The sequence below is a fragment of the Panulirus ornatus genome, chromosome 57 (assembly GCF_036320965.1).
Source record: "Panulirus ornatus isolate Po-2019 chromosome 57, ASM3632096v1, whole genome shotgun sequence".
NCBI classification, from domain to species: Eukaryota; Metazoa; Arthropoda; class Malacostraca; order Decapoda; family Palinuridae; genus Panulirus; species Panulirus ornatus.
Genome location: NC_092280.1, coordinates 21780736 through 21808094, shown reverse-complemented (window position 1 = coordinate 21808094; position 27359 = coordinate 21780736). Strand labels below are relative to the sequence as shown.

At 39.1% G+C, this 27359-nt stretch overlaps 1 protein-coding gene across 1 annotated transcript in view; it reads right to left on the bottom strand.

Annotated features, from left to right (window-relative positions):
* LOC139766253 (uncharacterized) overlaps window positions 1-27359 on the bottom strand; it is a 181574-nt gene that overhangs the window by 53876 nt on the left and 100339 nt on the right. The window contains exons 18-24 of the mRNA XM_071694642.1: window positions 26166-26282; window positions 22822-22985; window positions 16253-16416; window positions 14712-14849; window positions 9675-9850; window positions 3648-3872; window positions 799-970 (exon numbers count right to left, since the gene is read on the bottom strand). Of these exons, the coding sequence (XP_071550743.1) occupies window positions 799-970; window positions 3648-3872; window positions 9675-9850; window positions 14712-14849; window positions 16253-16416; window positions 22822-22985; window positions 26166-26282 (1156 nt within the window). The remainder of the gene's footprint in view (window positions 1-798; window positions 971-3647; window positions 3873-9674; window positions 9851-14711; window positions 14850-16252; window positions 16417-22821; window positions 22986-26165; window positions 26283-27359) is intronic.

The window sequence follows — 27359 nt, the reverse complement described above, 5'->3', positions numbered from 1 at the left end:
GAACCTAGCCACTACCAAACAACAACTGATGATCCAATCTCATAGTACTCACACAAAGTCTTTAAAGAAATTCCTTTACCTAATTTTTTCAGTAACTCCACCTTCTCAACACAAGTGATGATCTGATCTCATGGTACTTACACAAAGACTTTACAGAGGTTCCTTTGTCTAATTTTCTCAGTATCTACACCTTTTCAAGCATAGATAATGATCTATGCTTATGCTTATTAGCACAATGCACCATCTGCATCTTTGTCTCTTGGATGATATCCTGAAGGGCTAAAATACATCTGAATATAAGAAATTAACAGGACTCAATTAGCTCAGCTGCAGCGTAAACAGATTTTGGCACCTTAGCACAGCTAACAGTGCTGCTCTGTTTGAGACGTACAACCTGAACCATTCAACCACCTGAATTCATTAATGCTTTCTGGAGTGTATGTGTGTTCTGGGTGGTAGGAAATGTCAAGATATGTAATGATTATATCATCTGAGGGAGATCTGATGAAGAAAATGTGGACAGTAGCAGACTATGTACTAAGAACACACAAACACCAGTCTTATACAAAGTGACAATCCTTAGTACAAACTTTCATCATGCAATCATCCCTAGTCTACAGTGATCTTCATATTTTCAGAACATTTTCAGCATTACTTTGATGATGCCTTTTCCATTGAAAAATATTTTTCATATGCAAATTCCTCCTCCTGAAATCCATAACCACTCCACTGTTCTCTTCCCAATGACATTCAATCATTCTCTTTCCAATTCATGCACAATACAGCATATTACAGTACCAGGTTTTTCAGTCTCTGCTATGTTTACTTCATCCTCTTCCCCAGATTCATTGTTCTTTTTCTTTTTCTCTGGTTTCTTTTTCTTTCTTGACCTTTCATCATCTGATGATTCAGATGTTGTTGTGTCATCACAGATGAAGTCTGCCATTTCTTCATCATCATCATCCTCAAACTGGAAAAGTGAATTTAAATCATGAATTTAAGGAAGAATTACATTATGCTACATAAATTGTAAATTCAAAGCAAAGTCAGTTAATAAAAATATGAATAAAAAGTTCAATCTGTGCACTATACATACACAAACACAGACATATACATATATACACATGTACTTATTCATACTTGCTTGCCTTCATCCATTCCCAGAACCACCCCATCCCACAGGAAACAGCATCGTTACCCCCTACTTCAGCAAGGTAGCACCAGGAAAATAGAAAGACCACATTCTTTCACACTCAGTCTCTAGCTGTCATGTGTAATGCACCTAAACTACAGCTGCCTATCCACATCCAGGCCCCACAAAACTTTCCATGGTTTACCCCAGATGCTTCACATGCCATTTCAATCCATTGACAGCACGTCGACCCCAGTATACCACATCGTTCCAATTCACTCTATTCCTTGCATGCCATCACTCTCCTGTATGTTCAGCCCCCATCACTCAAAATCTTTTTCACTCCATCTTTCCACCTCCAATTTGTCTCCCAATTCTCCTCGTTCCCTCTACCTCTGACACATACATCCTCTTTGTCAATCTTTCCTCACTCATTCTCTCCATGTGACCTAACCATTTTAACATACCCTCTTCTGTTCTCTCAACCACACTCTTTTTATTACCACATATCTCTCTTACCCTTTCATTACTTACTCGATCAAACCACCTCACACCACATACTGTCCTCAAACATTTCATTTCCAACACATCCACCCTCCTCCACACAACCCTATCTATAGCCCATGCCTCGCAACCATATAACATTGTTGGAAACACTATTCCTCCAAACATACCCATTTATGCTCTCCAAGATAATGTTCTCACCCTCCACACATTCTTCAACACTCTCAGAACCTTTGCCCCCTCCCCAACACTGTGACTCACTTCCACTTCCATAGTTCCAACCACAGCAAAAATCCACTCCCAGATATCTAAAACACTTCACTTCCTCCAGTTTTTCTCCATTCAAATTACATCCCAATTGACTTGCCCTCAACCCTACTGAACCTAATAACCTTGCTCTTCTTCACATTTACTCTCAGCTTTCTTCTTTCTCACACTTTACCAAACTCATACACTAACTTCAGCAGCTTCTCACCCAAATCAGCCACCAGCACTATATCATCAGCAAACAACAATTGACTCACTTCCCAAGCCCTCTCATCCACAACAGATTGCATTCTTGTCCCTCTCTTCAAAACTCTTACATTCACCTCCCTAACCACCCCATCCATAAACAAATTAAACAACCATGGAGACAACGCTGTTTCCCGCATCAGCGAGGTAGCGCCAGCAAAAAGATGAAGAATGGACCATCCACTCATATACACATATATGTACATAAATGCCCACATATGCACATATACACACATGTACATACACAGATATTACATACATACATATGAACGTATTCATACTTACTTGCCTTCATCCATTCCTGTCGCTGCCCCCGCCCAAAAGGAAAACAGCATCACTATCCCCTGCTTCAGTGAGGTAGCAACAGGAATACAGACAAAAAAGGTCCCATTTGTTCATATTCAGTCTCTAGCTGTCGTGTGTAATGCACCGAAACCACAATTACCTATCCACATCCAGGCCCCACACACCTTTCCATGGTTTACCCCAGATGCTTCACATGCCCTGGTTCAGTCCACTGACAGCACGTGGACCCCGGTATACCACATTGTTCCAATTCACTTTATTCCTTGCACGCCTCACCCTCCTGTATGTTCAGGCCCTGATCACTTGTACTTATTATCATACTTAAGTGCCATCTCCCGCATTAGCGAGGTAGCACAAGGAAACAGACAAAAGAATGGCCCAACCCACCCACATACACGTGACACGTGTATACATAAATCCCACACACACATTTATACAGACCTATACATTTCAACTTATACATAAATATACATACAATGACACAAACATATATACACATGTACATATTCATACTTGCTGCCTTCATCCATTCCCATTGCCACACATGAAATAGTGTGCACATACACACACACACACCAAAGGTAGCGCTAGGAAAAGACAAAAAAGCCACATTCATTCATGCTAAGTCTCTAGCTGTCATGTGTAATGCACCCAAACCACAGCTCCCTTTCCACATCCAGGCCGCACAAAACTTTCCATGGTTTACCCCAGATGCTCCACATGCCCTGGTTCAATCCATTGACTGCACGTACACCCCAGTACACTACATTGTTTCAATTCACTCTGTTCCTTGCAAGCCTTTCACCCTCTTGTATGTTCAGGCCCCTATCACTCAAAATATGTTTTACTCCATCATTCCACCTCCAATTTGGTCTCCTGCATCTCCTTGTTCCCTCCCTCTTACACATATATAGCATTTATTTACTCAAAATTACCCTGGGACCAATTTCTACAAAAGTTCTGGTATTACCCATGACCTCTCTTTAAGCTTGTGTAACGCAAGGCTTTACTACATCTAATAGTAGGTAAGCGTAGACTCCTTCGGAGTGGAAAGTTCTTGGCAAAGGCGACTTTTCACTCCTGATGCAAACTTTTGCAGGTGGAGCCCAATAGCATCTACATGTGTATATACATACATATTACTAAAGGCACTAAGGTTAAAATTTTCTACTAAACTGAGTGGATGACTTACCAATGCTCTTCTTACAGCCAATTCTAAGACCTTAGGGTGAGTCCAAACTCTAGAGAGAGCACTGAAGTCCACAAACAAGCCTGAACTTTGACGTTTGGGCCCACCTTGGGCCAGATTATCCAGGTAATACTGGTATAGCTTACACTGGATCTCAGACAACTGCACTGACACAACATATTCAAATTTTGGAGGCAGGAAGGGTTTCAGGACTGTGTAATCAAAACGCTGTAAAGGAAAGGGTTTTCTTATAAATAACAATATACTTGCAAGAGGTGGAGTAAGATTAAGAGAATCTAATAATATATTTTCCAAAGCTTTTTGGTTGATTTCCTCCTTAAACCTGTAGAAATAACTTATGAGTCTAAGAACTGCAAACACACAAAAGAAGTCAAATTCTTGTGCTTTCTACAATCTATTTATACAATATTTCAGTTAAAACAATGGTTGTCAGAGGAGAGTACTTTTAAGTTAAGATATAAAATATATTTACAAAACAAATGTAGTTACAGAAATTGGGATGCTCTAGCAGATACATCTATTCCGTTACACTGACAAGGGTTTCATTCTTGGGTATTTCAAAAATACTAATTTCAGGGGCTCTCGGGAAAAAGAGGGTCATGTTCCAAGTCTTTCAGGGCCACTAAGGACCTTCCTTTAACCCATTAAGTCATATAAAACAGAATTTTTTTCTTCTGAAATAATGTCCATATATTTCTAGAACTCAAACACTTCAAAAACTTGACTAAAATGCGATGGGTTTAACCAGGGGCATCCAAGTTTTCTCAATAGTGGATTACTTGATCAGTGTGCGTGTGTGTGCATCACACAAGGTTTTACTACTTAAAAAAGTCCATATTCTATGAATAGCTGACAAGATATAACTGGAGCACATGAAGAAAGGCCACATCCACTCATCCATTCTCTAGTTGTCATCTGTAATGTAGTGAAACCACAGCTCCCTTTCCACAACAGGCCCCACAAACCTTTCTATGGTGAATCCCTGACACTTCACATGCCCTGGTTTAGTCCAATGACAGCACAGTAACTCCAGTATACTACATTGTTTACATTAACTCTATCCTGTACATGCTTTTTATGCTCATGCATGTTCAGACTGATCACTTAAAATTTGTTTCACTCCATTCTTCCTTTTCCAATATCGTCTCCCAGTTCTAATCGTTCCCTCCACTTCTGACGCACATATCTACTTTGTCAACCTTTCCTCCCCAACGTTTATCATATGTCTAAACCATTTCAGCACACCCTCTTCAGCTCTTCTTAACCACGCTCTCTTTACGACCACATCTCTCTCTTATCCTTCATTACTTACTCAATCAAATCACCTAACACCATATACTGTCCTCCAACATTTCACTTCTGTTTGATCTAGTATATTTAGATTTCCTTGGGGGTTTCAATAAAGTACCTCACAAGGGACCTTTAAATAAACTCAAAGCACACGGATTCAGAGATTGAGAGAGCTGACGGGGGTGTGTTGAAATGGTTAGGACATATGGAGAGAATGAGAGAGGAAAGGTTGACAAAGAGGATATGTGTCAGAGGTGAGGGAACAAGGAGAAGCAGGTGGAAGGATGGGGTGAAAAAGATACTGAGCAATCAGGGCCTAAACATACATGAAGGTGAGAGGCATGCAAGGAATAGAGTGAATTGGAACGATGTGGTATACCGGCATCAATGTGCTGTCAATGGACTGAATCAGGGTATGTGAAATGTCTGGGGTAAACCATGGAAAGGTGTGTGGGGCCTGGATGTGGATAGGGAGCTGTGGTTTTGGTGCATTACAAATGACAGTTAGAGACTTGAGTGTGAATGAATGTGGCTTTTTTTGTCTGTTTTCCTGGTGCTACCTCAATGAAGCAGAAGGTAGTGATGCTGATACTCCCAAAACACTCATCTCTCATTATCTTTCTTCTTATCACCTGGTGCATATACACTAATAATAACCCATCTCTTGACATCCACTTTCATTTCTACACACATCAGTCAAGAATTTACTTCCTTACACTCTTTTACACAGTTCCACAACACCTGCCTCAAGAGTAGTTCTACTACTTCCTAAGCTCTTGTCCTCTCACCATTCCCTGACTTTACTCCTTAGACATTTCTCAGACCATTCTCCCCATTTACCTTTGAACTTTATTTCTCTTGGATCCAGTACATCCAGGTTTCTTTCCTCAAACAAACTACCTATCTCTCTTCTCATCTTGGTTACATCCACAAACATTTAGACACCAAGCCTTAGCCTTTGAGGAGGATGAGCACTCCCTGATAGGCTTCTTCTGTTCTGTCTTTTTAGAAATAGATACAAGTGCAGATGGATTTTCAGCCCCCTGCTCCCATCCCCTTTACTTGCACTATATAACGTGCATGGAATAGAGATAAAATTCTATCTCTCCTACCCATTAACAATAATAAGTACATAAAAGATATGACCAAAGTCCAGTGTTTTTATATTCATCAAGACATACTATGCTTTGGTGTCTGCCAGTGATGTTAGTGTTGACAACGACAAGAGTCTATGAGCAGATTGATATAACAGAACCAAGTTTGTTTACATATAAAGGTGGTAAAACAACACCTATATGACAAAAAAATATATAAAAGCACAATTGATAAAATTGGAGCTGTGGAAACAAAGCTTACTAAAGATATAAGATCTAAACTGTTTTGCCTAGAAAGGTACATGACAATAAGGAGAAAGAAAAGGCTGAGGGGGAAAGACTGGCTGTCTTAATGAAATACAGCCTTAAGTTTCATGATAAAATGGAGGATGGCTTTGTTACATTTGCTTTTGAGAGGGTGGAAGACCAGGCAGGTGAAGTATAGTTTAAAGTGGAGCAGATGAATTTTTTTTAAAGGATGCTGAGAGATTCTTTTTCTTGTTAAAATCTGGTGCCAATTAGTGTTCTGAAGGAATTTAGTTTGTGAGTTGTACCTGAGTGGATGTTATTGATGTGGAGAGTGAATGTCACATGTATGTCAAATGTGATGTCTAAAATGAATGGTGTTCTGTTCAGAGGGAAAGACAGTCCATTCGAGGTGACTGGAAGGTGTGAGCTGGATTCATGTTTGTCTGGGGTTAGAATATTGACTGAAGACTTCTGAAGAGATACTGAAATACTAATGTTGCTTCTGCGGTGTGTGAGTGGTATGATGTGATTGTGATATTTTCCTTTTGAAAGAGTGGAAGACCAGGCAGGTGATGTATAGTTTACAGCAGAGTGGATGAATTGTTTGTATAGAATGCTGAGAGATTCTTCTCCTTGTCCAAATTGGTGCCAGTTAGTGTTTTGAGAACATTTAGTTTGTGTGTTGCTTTTGCAATGATATTATTGGTGCAAGGAGTGAACATAATGTGAGTGTCACATGTGACATCTAGAATGGCTGGTTTTTGTTCAGAAGGAGTGACTGTCCATCTAAAGTAAGTGAAGCATGGGAGCTGGATTCATATTTGTCTGGAATTTACACAGACTGAAGATTTCTGTGGAGAAGCTGACATTCTGTTTTGGATGAGCCAGTGTTCCTATTTTGTAATGTGGTACTGTATGTCTAACATTGCTACTGTGCTGTTAGGGTGTTGTGATGTGATTGTGGGGTTGTCCGCATCCAAAAGGACCTTCTTGTTGAGGTTTGTGAGGCAATGGGAGGTCATGTTAGAAGAAGACTGAAAAGAGTTAAAGAAAGAACTACTCCATGGGGGAACTCCATAGCAAAGTAAGAGTGTTTTTGAGGTAAAGCCATTGTCATTCTGACATGGCAGCCAACTATAATATTGGTCAACCACTTTTTGTCACTTGAGGAGGGTGGTGTCAACTATTGTTTGTGTGCAAAATGGACAGTGTCAAATGCTTTGTTGATGTCTATTACCACTAATATTGAGCGGTAGTGGGAGATGGTTGAATCCATCCATCTAGGATGTGTTCTGTGAGTGAGGTCAGTGTGTAATAAGGTGGCAGAGTGTTTGGGATGTTAAGGATTATTTCTTCTCAGAGTTTGGATACTGACAACAAAAACTAGTAGGTACAGGGAGAGTTGGGCAGTTTCGAGGGTTTTAGAATTGGCGTTAAGGTTGAAAGTCTCCAAATAAGAATTTTGCTGTAAGAAGCAAAGAAAAATACTGCTGCAGTGTATGGTTACAAATTAAACAGACAGGAATAAAATAAAAATACATACATCACAAAAAAAAATTAAAAAGCAACACTGATCATCTAGATCATGTGAATTACTATGAGAGGTTGAAAGACTGAATTTCTCAGTCTATGAAGAAGGGAGAAATCCACGACAATATATGGAGGCAGCAAATAAAATGCATACAAAGTAACAATTTAAATCTAAAAGCAACCTGATAAGACAAGAATCATCAAGTCAGGAATAATTCCTGGAAGCATACCAAAGAAATGGATGAAAACATGTGTACCCCGGAGAGGGAGAAAGAAGGAAAAAAGGTATGCCTTGTGGAAAGTCTTAAAAATAGATGGTGTGGAAGGAAAGCTAATAAAAGCAGTCAGATATTTCCATAAAGAGTGTAAGGCATGTGTACAAGAAGGTACAGAGGAAACTGAGTGGTTTTGAGTGAAGGTGGGTCTGTGGATGGGGTGATGAAGGAGGAAAATGTAAGGGTCTAGGAAAAAGGGGCAAATATATAGTCTGTAGGGATGAAGAGGCCTGGAAAGTGAGTCAGTTGTATGTTGATCACATCACTGGAGGCAGATTCAAGTCAGAAATTGCATACTTTGGTGGATGAATTTGAGAAAGTGTGAAAGGGAGAAGTTCAGAGTAAATGTGAATAAAAGTAGGCCTGTTAGGTTTAGAAGTGCAGAGGGACAGATTAATTGGGGTGCAAGTTTGAACGGAGAAAATCTAGAGGAAATGAAACATTTTAGATTCCTGCGAGTGGACATGACAGTGAATGGAGCAAAGGAAGTGGAAGCAAGTCATTGGGATAGTGTGGGGGTGAAGGTTCCAGAAGGAATGGGGATCAGGTGGAAACAGAGGTTGTTATCTGGGAGGGAAACATCGGTGCAAAAATGGATATGTTTTAAGAAACAGTAATCCCAACAATGTTGTATGATACAAGATATGGGCAATAGATAAGAATGTGCAGATGAAGGTGGATGTGTTGGAAATGAGAAGTTTGAGAACAATATGCAGTATGAGATGGTTTGATCAAGTAAGTAATAAAAGGGCAAGAGAGAGGTGTGGTAATAAGCGAGTGGCTGAGAAAGCTGAAGCGAGTTTTCTGAAATAATTTGGACATATGGAGAGAATGAGAGGAGAGGTTGACAAAAAATATATATGTGTCAGAAGTGGAGTGGACAAAGATAAGGAGGGAGACCAACTTGGAGATGGAAGGATGGAGTGAAAAAGATTTTGAGTGCTCTGGGCCTGAGCATGCGGGAGGGTGAAAGACTGTGCCTGGGATAAAGTGAATTGTAGTATACAGGGGAGGATGCTATCAAAGGGCCAAATCATGGCATATGAAGAAGCTAGGGGAAACCACAGAAAAGTCTGTGGGGCTTAATTGCGAAGAAAGGCGCAGAGGTTTTACCACAGTACACATGACAGCTGAACAATGTATGTGAGTAAATGAGGCCTTTCTTATTTGTTGCTGGCATTACCTCGTTAATGTGGGAAACGGTGAAAGAATATGAAAAAAAAAGAAATAAAAAACATACAAGAAGCTAAAAGAGAAACATAAAAGAAAAGTATACTCACAACTAAAGTCAATGCCCTATGAATCTCTTACTGACAATTATTAAAGAGGTACTACAGTAGTAAGAAATAGTATAATTCAATTGCAAAATCTGCATCAAGCACTTCACACTAGCCTTGCCATTTTGGCAAAATCATATTGCTAGCATTTGCAGGTACTTTCTTGTGGACCTATGGACATATGGATGAATGCAGTCAATTCTGTGAGTCTCTCATACAACCATCAATCTGTGACTCATTTTAGTGTTACATAGATGCTCCCTTAATTACATGACCTTATCACTCCAAACTTACCTGAACACAACCCTCTAATAAATTATGTAGAATGTGTGCTCTTCTCTTCATCCTTCGAACATCTCTAGGCATGGCATCAGCACATTGGCCTTGCTCAATGGGGTTAACAAAACGGTTCATAAACTCCTTTTTAGTACCAAGAAGATTAGGCTTAACAAACTGGATCATGCAGTGATCTGAAACCAGGAAGAAATTTATTAAATTGGTGAAAATGCTTACAAAACTGATGTCTTTCGACCTCTCCACTGCTATGCTATCCTTTATTTCAAGTTTTCAAAGGTAGACCAAGTATGTAAAGGTTCATAATCCAGTCCTAGATTTAGTAAACATTGTGGAGAATTTTCTACATTCACATGACGACTATCGATTAACTATTTATTCATTTCATTGCACTTTGTCACCATCTCCCGCATTAGCAAGGTAGCACAAGGAAACAGACGAAAGAATTTACTAAAAATGTTAAATTTCAAATGCTTACACTGCAAATTCACACTTTGTTAAAAAAAAAAAAAATCACAGGTTAACATACATCAGGAAAATCTGACACACACGGTGTCATATCAGGTTCCTTCATTTTCTACAAAAAACTGATGACTAGAAAACAGTAAAATGACAGAAAATCACTGCTGTACCTAATTTTAAGTTGCAAGAGCTCAGGGGATTTTGCAATTTGATCAAATGCATGTTCAAAGGAATGTAATGCACACTTTTGTAAAGTGACTGCCATACTCAGTTGTTGATCCTTGTGCAAGACAAATTTTTGGCCCACTTACGGCCCTTCCTAAAACAAAGATAGTGTGATTATATTAGACAATGCTTCTCCACCTTCATTTTTTCACAGCTCATAGTCAATTTAATCCCTGCACCACGATGAATCAAATATTGTCACTATTCTTCTAATACTCATTACCCATTGAAAAAAAGGTTAAATGAAAATCTTTCTATACAAACATAATTACTGTACAGTTATTATACACTTTAATAAAATAAATGTGTACATATAAAAGAATGGTGGTGGCATGCACAGATCATCCAAATGCTGAAGAACAATGTGGTTTAGGAGTGGTACATGATGTGTGGATCAGATGTCTGCTTTCAAGAATGTGTGAGAGAAAAGCTTAAAGAAACAAAAGAATTTGTATGTGGCATTTATGGATCTGAAGAAAGCATATAATAGGGTTGAGAGATGCTTTGTGGACGGTTATTAATATATAGTGTGGGAGGAAAACAATTAGAAGCAGTGAGGAGTTTAAGGGAATGAGGTGTGTGTGCAAGTAAGGAGAGAGGAGAGTGAGGTGTTCCAGGTGGAAGTGGGTCTGCAGCAGAGGTGTGAGATGTCACTATGACTGTTAAATTAAACAGCCATGGTGACATGGATGGGGTGATAAGGGAGATAAATGAAAGAGTCTTGGAAAATGGAGAAGGTACGTAGTCTGCTCAGGGTGAGGGGGCTTGACAAGTTATCATGTCAACTGTTGTTTGGTGATGACATAGAAATGGTAGCAGATTTGAGTGAGAAACAGCAAAAGCTGGTAATTCCAAACTTTGTACAGTGTGGGGAGGGAGTTTTTCACTCACTGGGCCCATCTCTTGAACACTCTCTACTATCATACATTATCAATTTATGTATGCTGTGCATTAACCATGTCTTCAGTCAATCTGTTCCATTCATCCACCACTCTTATACCATAAAAAAATTTCTTTAAATCCATATTTACATGTTCTGAATTTCATGATATGGTGCTCTAACCCTACATCTCTCATATAACTGTCCACTTCATCGATCTCTTTTAAAAACTTAAAAGGTTCTGATCAGATTGCTTCTTGGTCTTCTGTCTTCCAAGGTGGGTAAATTCAAAGCCTCAAGCCTTTCCCTGTAGCTCTCTTGTTGTGAGTGTGTGAAAGGAGAGAGTTCAAAGTAAATGTGAATAAAAGCAAGGTTATTACGTTTAGCAGTGTGAAAAACAGGTTAGATGAGGTGTTAGCTTCAGAGGAGAAAACTTGGAGGAAGTGGGGTGTTTTAGATACCTGGGAGTTGACGTAGCAGTGAATGGAAACATAGAAGCCATAAGGTGGGAGACGGGGTAAAGGTACTGAAAGCACTGAGGAATGGGTGGAAAGAGAGGTTGCTGTAAGAGAGGGCAAAGATCGGCATGTCTGAGAATATGGTACTCCCAAAGATGTTGTATGGATGCAAGGTATGAGCTACAGATGAAACTGTACAAAAGTAGGTACATGTGTTGGAAATGTAATGTTACAGGACGGAAGGTTGATCAAATAAGTAATGAGACAGTAAGAGGGATGTGAGGTAATAAGAGTATGGTTGAGAGAGATGAAGGTGTACTGAAATGGCTTGGGCATATGGAAGGTATGATTAAGAAGATATAGACAAAGAATATATCTGTCAAAAACAGAGTGGACAAGGAAACAATGGAGACCAAAACAGAAAGGAAAGGAAGAAGTAAAAAAGATTGTTTTAGTTATTGGGGCTTAGTGACAGCTGTGTAGTAGGCCAGCACTTTAGTGGTTGTCAAGTTGCACTCCTCTGACCCAGTGAGCTGTCTTTTCTTTCTGTCTCAGCCACAAATGGACAACTGGCATTCTGTCTACAAACATACAATCTCTCTTTGCCATACATAATATGATAACACTTAACCCACAAAATTCATTCTTTGTAACTCTAGATTTTCCTGTGGTGAGCACTGTGCATTTGCCCTGCCTTTTGGCAAAATGGTAGGTGTAATACTCGATAGAAGCAGCAGGTAGGAACATTAGGTAGAAACATAAGTAGAAGTAGTAAGTAGGAACATCAGGTAGGAGCATTAAGGAGTAGTAGTCAGTAGGAACATTAATACTATGCTTCAGTTACCCTCTGCCAGGGTGAGGCACAAAAGGCTTAGAAGCAGCTCTGGGGTGGGGTTCACTAGTTATGGTGACTCTTGTCATGGCCACCACCTTGAGGGAGTTCCAGTTAGAAACAGGCATCAGAGATAGACAGATAGATGGGCCTGAACATGCAGGAGGGTGAAAGGCATGCATGAGATAAGAGTGCTGTCATTGTACACTGGGGATGACGTAATGTCAATGGACTGACCCAGGGTACATGAAGCAGCCAGAGGAAACCACAGAAAGGTTAGTAGGGCCTGGATGTGGACAAAGAGCTTTGGTTTTTGTGCATTACATATGATACCTAAAAAACAAATGTGAGCAAATAATGCCTTTTCTCCACATGTTCCTGACACTACCTTGCCAATTCAAGAAATGGGAAACAAGTATGAAATAAAACAAGAAAGTCTACTTGTGTGCCATCTGCCATCTGCTGTATATCACCGGTATTGTCTCCATTATGAAAGAGCAGCATGAGACCTTTAGAATGCCAGAACCAGGAAAATAATAAAAAGAAAGTTGGGTAATTGGTCCAATTTAGTCCAGACAGCAGAAAACTAAGAGCAGTCACATAAATACAGGCTGAATCTCTCTAATCCAGAGCTCTGTGGTCGGGTACATTTTGAATCTGAAGCCATTAGTTCATAGATCTGCCACCAGGGCAGTGCTGTTTGCAGTGCTAAGGTGCCAAAATCCGTTTACACAACAGCCAAACTAATTAACAGTCCTGTTAATTTCTTATATCAGTTTTTTGCTGAAAATGAAAGCCAGAAAAGTTTCAAGTTTAAGAAAACTATGAAAGGTGCCATGAGTATAGAATTAGATAACACACTTATATAATAGTTTAAGCTCCTACATAATGAAGGCGTAAGCATTTCTGGGGAGATGCTTACTGAGCAGGCCAAAGTTTTTCATAAAGAAGTAAATCAAGACTATGACTGTGAATATTCACATGGATGGTTACACAAGTTTAAGCGAAGACATGAAATTTCAGTACATATAGTGTGTGCAGTGAAAAGCGTAGTGCTGACACAGAAGCTTGTAGTGTAAGGTCATATTAAAAGAATAGATTAAAACTCCAAATCTCTATCAGACAACCAAAAAGCATTATGTACATGGTGAAAGAGTGTACGAGCCAGCTGCCTGGTTGGGACTGACACCGCAGCATGGGCTGGATGCCTTGACAATAACAATAAAACAACAAGAGTAACAAGATTTAACCGAAGCCAACTACCAACCTATAGTCATTCATTACATTAACTACTCATCAAAAAACCGACAAAGTTTGCGGATGAATTTGGCAGCAAAAAACTTAGCCCCAGAACAAGTGTATGAGGCTGACAAATCTGCTCTATACTGTAGTAGTATGCCACGAAAGACCCATGCCCAAGATATTGTGGAGTCTCCATCTGGGGGTACTTCTGATGTAATCTGGTGTAAAAAAAAAAAAAAAAAAAAAAAAAAAAAAAAAAAAAAAAAAAACTTGTTTGGAAGCAATAAAGGCTGTATTGTTTCCCGTTTTAAGCTTTGTTCTACCTTTGATAACACAGCAATATGTTTGTGGAATGAACTAGCAAGACTTGGGGTCAATTTTTGTTTTCTAGCATTTTCCATGGTCTGGCAATGGCCGGGTTCCAAAGTTACTGGATTGAAGAGGCTCAACCTGTACTTGCTTATCACACAGTCAAGCTGTTAAATTTTTCTCTTTTAAATTCAATACCAAGCTAAACCTAATAACTTTGCTCCAATCAAAATTACTCAAATTTCTCCTTTCAAACAATCTCCCAAACTCAGAAACCAGCTTCTTAAGTTTCTCACTCAAATCTGCCACCAGTGCCAAGTTATCAACAAACCATAACTGACTCACCTCCCCAGTCCCCCTACCCCTGGCAAGATGCAAACCTACCCCTCTCTCCAAAAAAACCTTGTATTCACCTCCCTCACCACTTCATCCATAGACAGAAAACAACTTGGATGACATTACACATCTATGTTGCACACCCACCTTGACCTGGAAGCATTTACATGTGTGTGTGTGTGTGTGTGTGTGTGTGTGTGTGTGTGTGTGTGTGTGTGTGTGTGTGTGTGTGTGTGTGTGTACCTTAAAAAACAAATGACCACCAAGGTACTATTTCAGTTAGAATTACTTACATTCTTTAAGGTTATTCTGGAGTGGGGTACCAGTAAGTACAATTCGTCTTTTACACTTGATCTGGTTGATTGCTATTGAAAGAGCTGTTTTTTCATTCTTCAATATATGACCCTCATCACACACCATGAGATCTGGACCTGGGGATGAAAAAAAATATCATTCCTCATTTGTAATAATTAAAATCAGAAACAAACTTTCTAATTCTCTAAAAATATACTGTTATCATTCAAAGTAATGTTGATATACACAGCTAATATACTGTTTTTCTATATCCAATCTGTTACATCTGTTACAAGCCAAAACTATGATCTATCAGTGCAAATGTTTTGCAAAACTTTTCGCACATTTCTAGAGTCCTCCTTTTATCTAAACATCGAAGATTAAGTGGCATTTACATACTTATTTCTTTATACCTAAGTACTTTTGACTTAGCAAAGTAGCATCAGGAACATATGAAACAATTTCATCCACACACATCCACCCTGCTGTCATGTATAATGTACTGAAACTAAAGCCTACCAGCTACAGCCAAGCCCCACAGACTTTTCCATAGTTTACCAAAACCACTTCACATGCCCTAGCTCAGCCAATTAAAGGCACATCATCAACAATATGACATTAATCCATTTTACTCTACCCCATGCAAAAACCAGTCACCCTCCTGAATGCTCAGGCCCCAACAACCCCAAAGCCTCCTCAACTTTATTCGTCCACCTGCTCCTTCCATCCTATAAGTAAATCTTCTTAATAAACTGGTCAGCACTCTCAATCAGACTGCATATGTTACCAAACCCTTCTCTTACATTGCCATTCTTTATATGTCTATCCTGCTTCACATGACATTCTCCTCAGATATCTAATTTCCAACACTATCATCCTCTTCCTTTCTTTTGTATTCAGGGCTCAAGGCTCGTATCCATACTACACTGCCAGTTGTACTACACCTTAAAACAAATAAATATCAAAATGTATCTATCCAAGTACCTCTCCCACATCAGTGAAGTAGCATTGGGAAAAAATGAACAATAGTCTCATTTACCTACATCCACCCTCTAACTACGTAGTATAATGCAAAGAAACCAAAGCATTAAATCCACAACTAAGCCTCATTGACTACTACAAGCTTTATCTTCACTGCTTCACGGCTCCTGGTTCTGTCCACTGACAGCAAGTTGCCCCAATATACATCAATCTACTTCATTCTGGCACACGCATGGCTCTCACTCACTTGAATGTTTAGGCCCTGAAATCCCAAAGTTGGCTTCATTCCATCCACCTATTTTTTCAGCCCCCCAACTTCTGCCATGTCAGTCCTCTCAGTCTGTCTTTCTCAGCTTATCCTCTCCATATTTTCACATCATTTCAGTACATCCTGGTCAGCTGGTCATCCTGATCTCTGGACCATGCCACATGTGTTAAGTTTAAAACAAGAACTTCTACACAAAAGAAAAAGCCTTGTTCGAGAAATTTGGCACATTATTTTTTTTGATTAGCTGAAATATTTCCTGCACATGTACTTGTATCAAACACATGTACTAACCAGGATTGATAAGTGTCTTTTGGAAGATCTCCTTCATTTTTCCCTTAAACCGCTTGCTTTTGCTATTTGAGAGATTACGGAACATGTCATAGCCCATAATACATACACCTCCTTCTCGCCACCAGTCATCAAGCCGGTATGCACGACCCCATAAATCTTTGGCTCTGGAAAAACAAAAAATGAAGTTAAAAGAAAATGGCTGCCATGAAGGAATAAACTAGTTACATATCCCACTGGACTACAGACATCAGTTTAGTGAGTGCATACATACCATTGTCACTTCATCTTGAAACAGTACAAATTCTTATAAAATATATGATCCAAGGAAAAAATCTACTTTAAAGGGACATCCAATAATTTATACTTCCATTACCATTAATCACAAAAATAAAAAATAAAGCAATCTATATAATTCTGCATTTTGTAGCATCATCTTAGAAAATCCAGCCCTCTCCTTGTTGTCACCCAAGTGCCTAAGCTCACAAATTCATCAGAAAAACCTTCCTTAATCAAAAATACCTGTAGAAGCCTGGGTTAACTGGTCACATAACTCCATAAAAGATAATGTGAAAGATAGGAGGCTTGTTTCAACTACACATGTAGTACACATGAAGAGAAAAGAAGAAAAAGTATATTGGATATGATGCACTAAGCTGGGTACTGTAATGGTTAATAAGATGAACAGACCACAATGCAGGACAACTGCATATTTCTCACTGCATACAAAATGTAAAGGAAAATTTGTCTGAACTGAAAGGGAGTAGGAAATACTGAACAAACACTGACAAATGATACTTTGCTTTACTAGAATTTACACACAAACCAAAAATGCATTTCAGAGGAGCCTTCTTGAAATGGGAATGCCACTGGTGGAGCATCACAGGATTCTATTTTGGGAACACCACATTCTATTCATGAAACATTACTCTTCTTGATCATGAAAATGACTTGCTCAAAGAAATGGATTCCTCCCGGAATATATTTGCAGGTGATGCAAAGGTTATGAGGAAAATGAAATGAGGAGGATTGCAACAGCTTACAAGGGAACGTAGAAAACCACCTAAGTTGGTCTAATACATGTACGAGAAGAAAGATCATTCATAGAGGCAAGTGTTTCGAGAACAATTGAGCAAATGTGTCAGCAGTCTTGGTGCATGAAACTGAGTATTAGTGGTGGGTGATTTAAACGCATAGGTAAATAATGTGGCAGTTGAGGGTATAACCGGTGCACTGGTATTCACTGTTATGAATGGAAAAGGTGAAGAGCTTGGGGATTTGTGTGCTGAAAAAAGACTGGTGACTACAAATACCTGGTTTAAAGTGATACATACACAAGAATACGTACATGAGGAAGGGAGATGATCAAAGGGCATTATTAGATTATGTATTAATTTGTAGCCATGTAAAAGAGAGACTTTTGGATGAAAATGTGCTGAAAGGGGCAGCTGGTGGGATGTCTGATCACTATCTTGTGAAGGAGATGGTGAAGATTTGTAGAGGTTTTCAAAAAAGAGGAGACAATGTCAGGGAGAGGAAAGTGGTGAGAGTAAGTGAGCTATTAAAGGAGACTTGTGTTAAGAAATACCAGGAGATTTTGAGGGTAGAATGGTAAAAGGTGAGAGCAAATGAAGTGAGGGGAGAGGACAAAGAATGGGAGGTATTTAGGAAAACAGTGATAGCATCTACAAGAGATGCATGCGGCATGACAAAGGTGGGAGATGGGCATGTTAGAAAGGGTAGCGAGTGGTGGGATGAAAGAGTAAAGCTGCTAGTGAAAGAGAAAAGGCAGGCGTTTGGGCAGTACTTAGAAGGAGCGCAAATGATTGGGAGATGTATATAAGAGAAAGTGGCAGGAGGTCAAGAGGAAGTTGCAAGGGTTAAAAAAGAAAGCAAATAAGAGTTGGGGTGAGAGAGTATCATTAAACCTAAGGAAGAATAAAAAGAAGTTTTGAAAGGAGACAAAAGAACAAATGGACACATCGGTGAAAGGGGCAAAAGGGGAGGTGATAACCGGTAATGATAGAGTGGAGGAGGAGATGAGAGTATTTTGAGGGACTGTTCAGTGTGTTTGATGATAAAGTGGCAGATTCTCCCTTTTCTTCTTTACATCATACACAGTTGACAAACCAATACTGTAGACGTCACAAAGCTTATGTACCGAAACACCACAGTCCATTTTTTTCAACAGTTCTACTTTATCTTGGATCGATATGGACTGGTGTTTACGTTTGACACCACTACTGACACTCTCATATGTCTTAGAAGCCATAGCTAGGGTTAAATTAAAGCAAAATAAGCTAAGAATCTCACAGAAGTGTGGTATCACCGCCAACAAGTGCAGTGTAAAGAATGTAAATAAGTGTGCCCTACACACAATTCCATCTGCGGCCGCCCAGTAAACTAGTCTGGTGGCCGCAGTAATTTTAAGTACCCTCACGTAATTTCGTCAGGACTAAAGGAGGTACCGAACCATCAGTTGCTGGAAATTCGGTGGTGTACCTGTATTTAGAATAACAGATGGATTCGTATGCGGCATTTATGGATCTGGAGAAGGCATGTGGTTGATAGAGATGCTTTGTGGAAGGTCTTACGAAGATAAGGTGTGGGAGGTAATCCGCTACAAGCAATGATAAGTTATTATCAAGGGCGTATGGAGTGTGAACAAGCACAAAAAGAGGAGAGTGAAAGGTTCCAAGTGAAGTTCTCCTTGTTCCCTCCACCTCTGACACATATATCCTCTTTGTCAACTTTTTCTCACTCGTTCTCTCCATATGTCCAAACCACTTCGACACACCCTCTTCCGTTCTCTCAACCACACTCTTTTCATTACATCTCTCTTACCCTTTCATTATTCAATCAAACCATCTCAACACCACATATTGTCCTCATACATTTCATTTCCAACTCATCCACCCTCCTCCGCACAACCTTATCTATAAACTATGCCTCGCAACTATATTATATTGATGGAACTACTATTCCTTAACACTTACCCATTTTTGCTCTCCAAGATAAAGTTCTCCCTTTCCACACATTATCACTCCCAGAACCTTCATCCCCTCCCCCACCCTATGAATCTCTTCTGCTTCCAAGGTTCCATTTAATGCCAAGTCCTTTCCCAAATACCTAAAACAATTCACTTCTTCCAATTTTTCTCTATTCAAACTTACATCCCAACTAACTTGTCCCTCAATCCTGCTGAACTTAATATCATTTACTCTCCACTTTCTCCTTTCACACACTCTTCCAAGCTCAGTCACCAACTTCTGCAGTTTCCCTCTCACATATGCCACCAGTGGTTATCATCAGCAAATAACAACTGACTTGCCTCCAGGCCCTCTCATCCTCCAGAGACTGCAAATTTGCCCCTCTCTCCATGACTCTCGCATTTGCCTCCCTCACCACCCCATCCATAAATAAACTGAGCAACCATGGTGACATCCCACACCCCTGCTGCACAACAACCTATGCTTGGAACCATTCACTCTCCTTTCTTCGTACTCATACAAAAGCCTTACATCCTTGACAGAAACTTCTCACTGGTTCAAGCAGCTTTCCTCCCACATCATATATTCTTAGATGTTCAACATAGCATCTCTATCAACCCTATTATATGCCTTCTCTAGGTCTCTAACTGCCACATACAAATCCATCTTTTGTTTTCAAGTGTTTCCCATATACATTCTTTAAAGTAAAGACCTGATCCCCACATTTATATTCATAATAGATTTCTGAATGTGCATAATCACATATCTCTCAATTTCAATATCCTGACATCTAAAGTTCCTAAAAGGAGTCCTTTTATACATTTAATGGGATGATTATACTTACATTTGTCAAAGTAAGTGCACCTGTCTCTTAATCATCTGCATGTCCTATTGCCTTTCACTTTATTCATGAATGCCTCCTTTTTTTAAAGGTTTCAGTCATGGAGGAAAAGTCCATATCAAGGCTTGACCTTAATTGAAATATAGAAAGAGTTATGAAACAGAAAAAGGAAAGACAGGGGAAAGTATTTATGAATTTTGGAGGAAGTGAAAGACCTGTCTTTTGAAATGTGCTAGGTCACACAGTTATTGGAAAACACCTGAAAAGGTATAGAATATCAAAGCTTCGGCATGTAGGGAAAGAAGTAGTTTTCAAAACAGAAGCTTGCCAAGTATTGCATGATCTAGCAAGAGGTAGGGGTACACAAGCAGCCAGCTCTTGGGAGCAAAAACCAAAGTAATACCTATAGGAGAGGGAAAGTGAACCAACACTGCAACGTACGGCAAGGGGTCAAGTCTGGAAGTTAGCATGGCACAGTCTATGAGTCGGACTGCTTTTGAATCAACTCTGTTAAATAAGCATACAGAGACAGAACCACCCCAAATAAGAGAGCAGTACTTCATACAAGAACAAATCAATCCCTTGTATAAACAGAGTAACTGTTCAGAAGAGAAGAAATTTTGACATCTAAACAGGACACCCAGTTTCTTTGAGGCAGACTTAGCTATTCCTGTAAAGTGGTATTTCCAAGAGAAAGTGGATGTTACAGTAATATCAAGTATGTTCATTCAGTCAAGAGATGGAATTACAGAACCTTCAAAGGAGAGATGAGAGTTGTGAGGAGTTTTCGATAGAGAGATGGGTAGAAACTGTTTCTTAGAAGCATTAAACTTAAAAGGATTTTGTCTACCCCACTGAGATATCATGTCCAAGTCTGGGTTTATTAACGAAGCTGTGTCAAGACGAGATGCAGATCGAGCGGTGAGGGAGCAGATTTGAGGGATGTGGATGAATGCAGTATTAAGTTGTCAGCATATGAGTGCATCGGATTATTTGTGGAAGAGAGGAAATCATTGAAAAAATGGAGAAAAAGTGCAGGGGACAGGACAGAACCTTGAGGAACACCACTGTTGATGGAGAAAACAGGGGAGGCTGATCTATCAACAACCACAGAGATAGATCAGCTGAAGAGGTAGCTAGATATGAGGGGGCAAAGTGAAGAAAGGAAGCCAAAAAAGAAAGGAAGCCAAAAAAGAAAGGAAGCCAAAAGAGGGGAGTTTAGAGATGAGACCCCCTTGCCACACCCTGTCAAAAGCCTTAGGTATGTCAAGGGCAACTACACATGACTCCCAAAATCTTTCTGGGATGATGAACAGACATTAGTAAGATAGAAAAGAACATTACCAGTGGATCTCACCTTACAGAAGCCATACTGGTGATCTGAGAGAAGACTGTGATTTTCAAGGTGCTTAAGGATATAGGAGTTTAGAAGGGATTCAAAAACTTTGGAAATGGTATATATCAAAGCAACAGGACGATAGTTAGAGGGGTTAGAACAGTCACCTTTCTTAGGGAGGGAATGTATCAGTGCATGCTACCAAGGAGAAGACAGAGTTTTAGTTTTTAGCAGAAACAGAGCAGATAAGCAAGCACAGGTGCAAGTTCAGAGGCACAATCTTTCAGTGTACAAGGATGGATGCCATCAGGACCATAAGCCTTGCTTGTGTCCAGAGAAGGAAGTGCTTTTAGGACAGTTCGAAAAGAGATTACAGAAAGAGGCATCGGATTAGTAAGAGGAGCAACAGAGGGTGAAGGAATGTTAAGAGTCATCCAAGGTGGAGCTCTTCACTTTCTCTTTGTCTACTGTCATTACTGACTTCGTACTTTTCACACTTTCTTCACTTCAATCAGTAGTGATATTGTGTCTTTCATTTGATTCCTACATATTTCTCTTATACATATTTTGTATAATTTTTCTGTATTCAGTAACAATTTCTTGATCTATATAAATTTTGTCACATCCATTCACCCCCCCCAACGGAGGGGCAAACTTGATAAACACTCCCATCACTATCCCTCCCTGTCTATCTATATCTCTAATGCCCACTCCCTCCAGAAACACCCTCAAGAGGGTGGCCATGGCAAAATTCTCCATATATGGTGAGCTCCAGTGCAGCACCTTGGCCTTTGGTGCCTCACCCTTAACAGGCCATTGGCAGAGGGTAACTCTGGTGCAGTGTTCCCACAGGCTCATACCTAATATTCCTAGACTACTTCTAACTAACAGGTCAGCCTAAAATTCTAACCTACCACTTCTACCTAAAGTTTCTACCAACTACTTATCTCAACTGTTTCTATCTAATGCTCCTTCCTAATGTCCCTACCTACTACTTCTATCAATAACTCATACCATTTTGCCAAATATCAGGGCTAATATAGTGTCCACTGCAGGAAAGTCTAGTTACAAAGAATGAGCTGTGTGAGTTACGGACTTTCAAATGTTATGCAAGACAATGAGAGATTATATGTATTAAGGATATTTTACCAGCATTTCACTTGTAGGTAAGGCTGGAAGAAAGGTAAGTACTACCTACCTGGTAATTTGCTGCAGGAGTAAGTAGTTGATATACATAATGTATGTGTCTAACATGCAACTGAATTACATCACTATAAAGGACTTCTTAAAAGTGGAAAAGCAAATGACTTGTAAAGCAAGCTCATTAACATCAAAAAACTTAATCTTTCTTGTAAGGCAACAGAAAAATATAAAATAAGAAAATGGACAAGAAATGAACACTTACGAAACAAGCTCAATAATGTCAAAAGGTAGCATTTTCCCTTTCAACCAGTTGTTGAATTCACTGACCCAGTTGTAAACAGTGTTGACAGGGCAGCACACCATTACTCTTTGTATATAACGGCTAGCATTCTTATTTGTCAGCAATGAATGGGTGAAGGCAATTACCTATCCAAAAAGAAAAACACAATTTATTAACTCTATGCAATAATACCAAACTTGCTTTACTTCTTTATGAAAAAAATACACTGTGTGGAACACATATCAGCATAAATAATTTTTCCACAAAAAACTAATATCCAACATACAACAATCAAAAGACAGCATTCTAAAATATAGCAAACAATACCACATATTAACCCTAAGCTAATACATCTTGGCATGCATTACTGTCTGCCTGTAATAGTTAGTACCTAGTCAAAGTTTTATGTCTATCATCATTAGACAAACCCACATCAGCCCTATCAAGGGTGACTTCAGATTCACAGAGTATTCACTCGCAGGAAGAGTCCAGTAACTCAGTTTTATAATGAATGATCAAACAGTATGACTTTTTTTCTTTGTAACTAACTTTTTACAAGGGAGCCTTACACTCACAGTAACCCATTTCTTAAATTTATCATGAAACAATATAAACTTTTGTTTCCTGTTTCCATTCACATTTCATCTTTTAGTATATTCCAATTATCCACCAATTTGACAGGACAAGTAATTCTTCACATCTTGTCCAACCATGATGCTTGCTTAGTTTCTTGCAGTCATAAAACTTTTTACACTTTTGTATCCTTTTTGCATCCACATTTCACAGTTCAGTTTATTCCAGTTATCCAATACTCATATACAACATGTGCATCTTCCCAACTTTTCCTAACAAGTTGCATGCTTAGTTTCTTGTTACAACCTCTGGTGGATCTTTTTATGCACTGCATAAAGGGTTCACTGATGAGAAAATTAGACACAGTGGTTGACATTTCCATAATGAGAGATCTAGCTGAAAAGTTAGTTGCACTATATGTAAATCACAGCATATTTTGGACTTGGAAAATCATATACGAGATAAGTGAGAATGGGAAAAAATGGATGGTATGCATATTAAAAGATTGCTGGAGGCTACAGGACTGCCTTCCCTTTTGTCCATTACTGAGCTCACTCTCTCGTAAAACTCCAAGAGGTTGGTTACACATGACCTCCTTTCCCTAAAATCATGCTGTCTCTCACATAAGAAATTTTCCTCTCCAGAAAGCCATTCACTTCCTCTCTGACAATCTTTTTCAGAACCTTACATACCACACTTGTTAGTAAGACCAGTTTTCAGCCTCCTTTCTTACACAGATATGATGTTTGCCCTTTTCCATTCCCATGGCACTGCCTTTCTCCAGTGAAATTTTGAACAGTACTTCAAGTGGTTTATCGAACATTTCTTCACACATCTTAAGCACATAAGATGAAATTTCATCATGACCATGGGACTTGTACGGGTCAATTTCTCTAAGTGTTCTGTTGACATCTTTTCTAGATATCTCGATGATTTTTAAAACCTTTTTCCCATTCCATCACTCTAGTGGGGATATAGTGTCTTTCAGCATGAAAACACTTTTGAACCTGTTATACAGTTCTTCATGTAACTTTACATCATTCTCTACAGTGTTTCCCTCTGAATCCCTTAGCCTGATTAACTGAACCTTAACTGACAAATGACTGATGGATTTATGAAAAAATCTTGAATTTTTGCATGCCTTTTACAAGTCTCTTTGTTTCTCTTTCCTTATCCTGCTATACTCATTCTGTGCTCTCTTATACCTTGCAAATGCTAGCTGAATCCCTTAGCCTGATTAACAGAACCTTAACTGACAAATGACTGATGAATTCATGGAAAAATCTTGGATTTTTGCATGCCTTTTACAAGTTTCTTTGTATCTCTTTCCTTATCCTGCTATACTCATTCTGTGCTCTCTTATACCTTACAAATGCTGGCTGGCTAAAGTGCCATTGTATTTTCACCAGGGCACATCTTGAAGTTCCTTTACTTTATGAAATCTTTTACTAAACCATTCCTTTCTCTTTCTTACTATTCCCTCTGAATTTGAGGCTTGAGGTATCCTCCTTCTACTTCTTCAATTGTAATTTATGAAATCTTTTACTAAACCATTCCTTTCTCTTTCTTACTATTCCCTCTGAATTTGAGGCTTGAGGTATCCTCCTTCTACTTCTTCATTGTAAATCTCACAGAACCACTCATCACAAAACTCTTATTCTTGGATACTGAATTCAATTTCCCAACCTATGTTACCATAGAAATTATTGAAGTTTTTATAGTTTCCCCAATTATATTTCCTCTTCATATCCCATGTCACCTCCGTTCTTTTAATGTCTAAATATTCAAACTTGAGTATAACATGATCATTTCTTCCAACTGGTGTATCATCTAAAATGTTCTCAACATCCATGCTAGGATGAGTGAAGATAACTATTAGGAACAATGATGTATCAGTCCCTCTCAGTATGCTTGGTGACATGTTAGTGTTAGGAGTTTTTCTGTATACACTTTTAAACTCTTCTCTCTCCACAACTTATCACAGCAAGAATCTAAATTCCCCTAGTCTATAAGACTTTCTCTATATATGTGAAATCCCCCATTATCAGTACTTTATCATCTTTTAAGAAGATGAGTGTTTTCAGTACTTCACGTACCATCCTGATTGCTCCTCCATTGTTATCAATATATGTTTGTTCCAATTTGTTGCAATGCTTTGGAGAATTATACGATAATAACTCTTTCACTAGCAACTTTACTTCTTCATCCCACCACTCACTACCCTTTCTAATCTGCCCACTTCCCACATGCCACATGCATCTCTTGCAAATGCCAGCACTGTTTCTATAAATGCCTCCAATCCCTCACTCATTCCCCTTGCTTCACTTACTCTCATCTGTTGCAATTCTATACTCAATCTCTCCTGTTATTTCTTCACACAAAATCTCCTTTCCACTAACCCTCTTTATCCACACACACACACACACATGCCTGAATCTCTTGATATAAAACTCCTAATTGCTTCTAACAGCTTTTCTCCGAAACCATATATCTAACAACTTCTTGCAGCACCTCTATCTTCCCTATCATATGCTTTCTCCAGGTTTTTCTCACGCAAATCCTCTACTGCTCCTAAAACGACACTTCCTTACATAAAATGTGATCCTCAAACCTGTACTTCAAAGATGTCCTCTGCTGTAAATGCAGACTAATTTTCCACTAATAAATTATCTGTGAGTTACAATCCTTAGTAGTTTAAGTAAGTAACCAAATCTAAGATAAATCATTTGCTTTACCACATACAGATAACTTACCTGAAGGGTTTTGCCAAGGCCCATGCAATGAGCAAGGATGCATCCACTTCCAGGTTTACTCTTCAACATTTCCAAACTTTCGATGGTGGCATCCCACATAAACTTTATGCCCTTAAACTAAAGAAAAGTACAGAGTATAAGATAAATTGCATATGTAATTGGTAATAATCAATAAAAAGTCTTGAAGACACATATGCACATAATCATATATACTGCAAACTCCAGTACATACCTATCTATCTATCATGTATCTGATGCCCATTACCTCTGGGAACTGCCATCAAGGTGGTGGCACAGCAAAAGTGTCTCCACTGAACCTTGTCCTTACATGTCTCCCTTGCACACACCATTCCACACATTCTTCCCCCATTTCTCTCCCTCTAGCACCCTATCACTCTATTTCCCCATATCACAGGTGGTCTACCTCTCTCACCAATCCCATTAATCATCTGATCATACACTCTTCTTGTACATTCCCCATCTTGAATGCTTTCCACATGCCCAAACCACCTTAAATGTTACATTTCATCCATTCTACCACTCCATAATTCATTCCCTTTGCATTCCCTGCCATACCAAAGCTGTCATACACCCTTCCCTCATTAGTTTCTTCATTTCACCTAATCATCCAAAATGCTCCTCTCAAATAACTTACTTCCACTGCCTGGATTCTCGGCCCCTGTGCCTCATCCCATGTCCATGTTTCAGCTGCAGAGATCAGGGTAGAGAGGACTATACTGTGCTTAATACCTTCTTCACTTCCATATTTACATCTCTACCCTTAAATATTCTATTATGGTACCCAATGACTCTTCTACCATGTTCTGCTCTCTCCTTTATCTCTCCTACCACCAAACTTACTCAAATGGCTCCCAAATACTTAAATTGTCACCTATTCCAGCCTTTCTTTCCCTATAACAGTTTAGTACACTTTCTTCTTTCACTCTATAGGGTTTTGCTGAATCTAAAATTTTTCAGTTTTCATTCAAACACCATTACTTTACTTTCACTCACATTTATCTTCAATCAGCTATGCTTATACACATTATAAAACACATATTTACAACCTTCTGCAACTCCTCTTCACTCTTAACACACAACACAGCATCATCCACAAATAAGCTTGTCACTAGCCACCACAACTCATCACTAAACTCCATTTCTACATTCCTTTTCCCTAGTCTTGCTTTCATC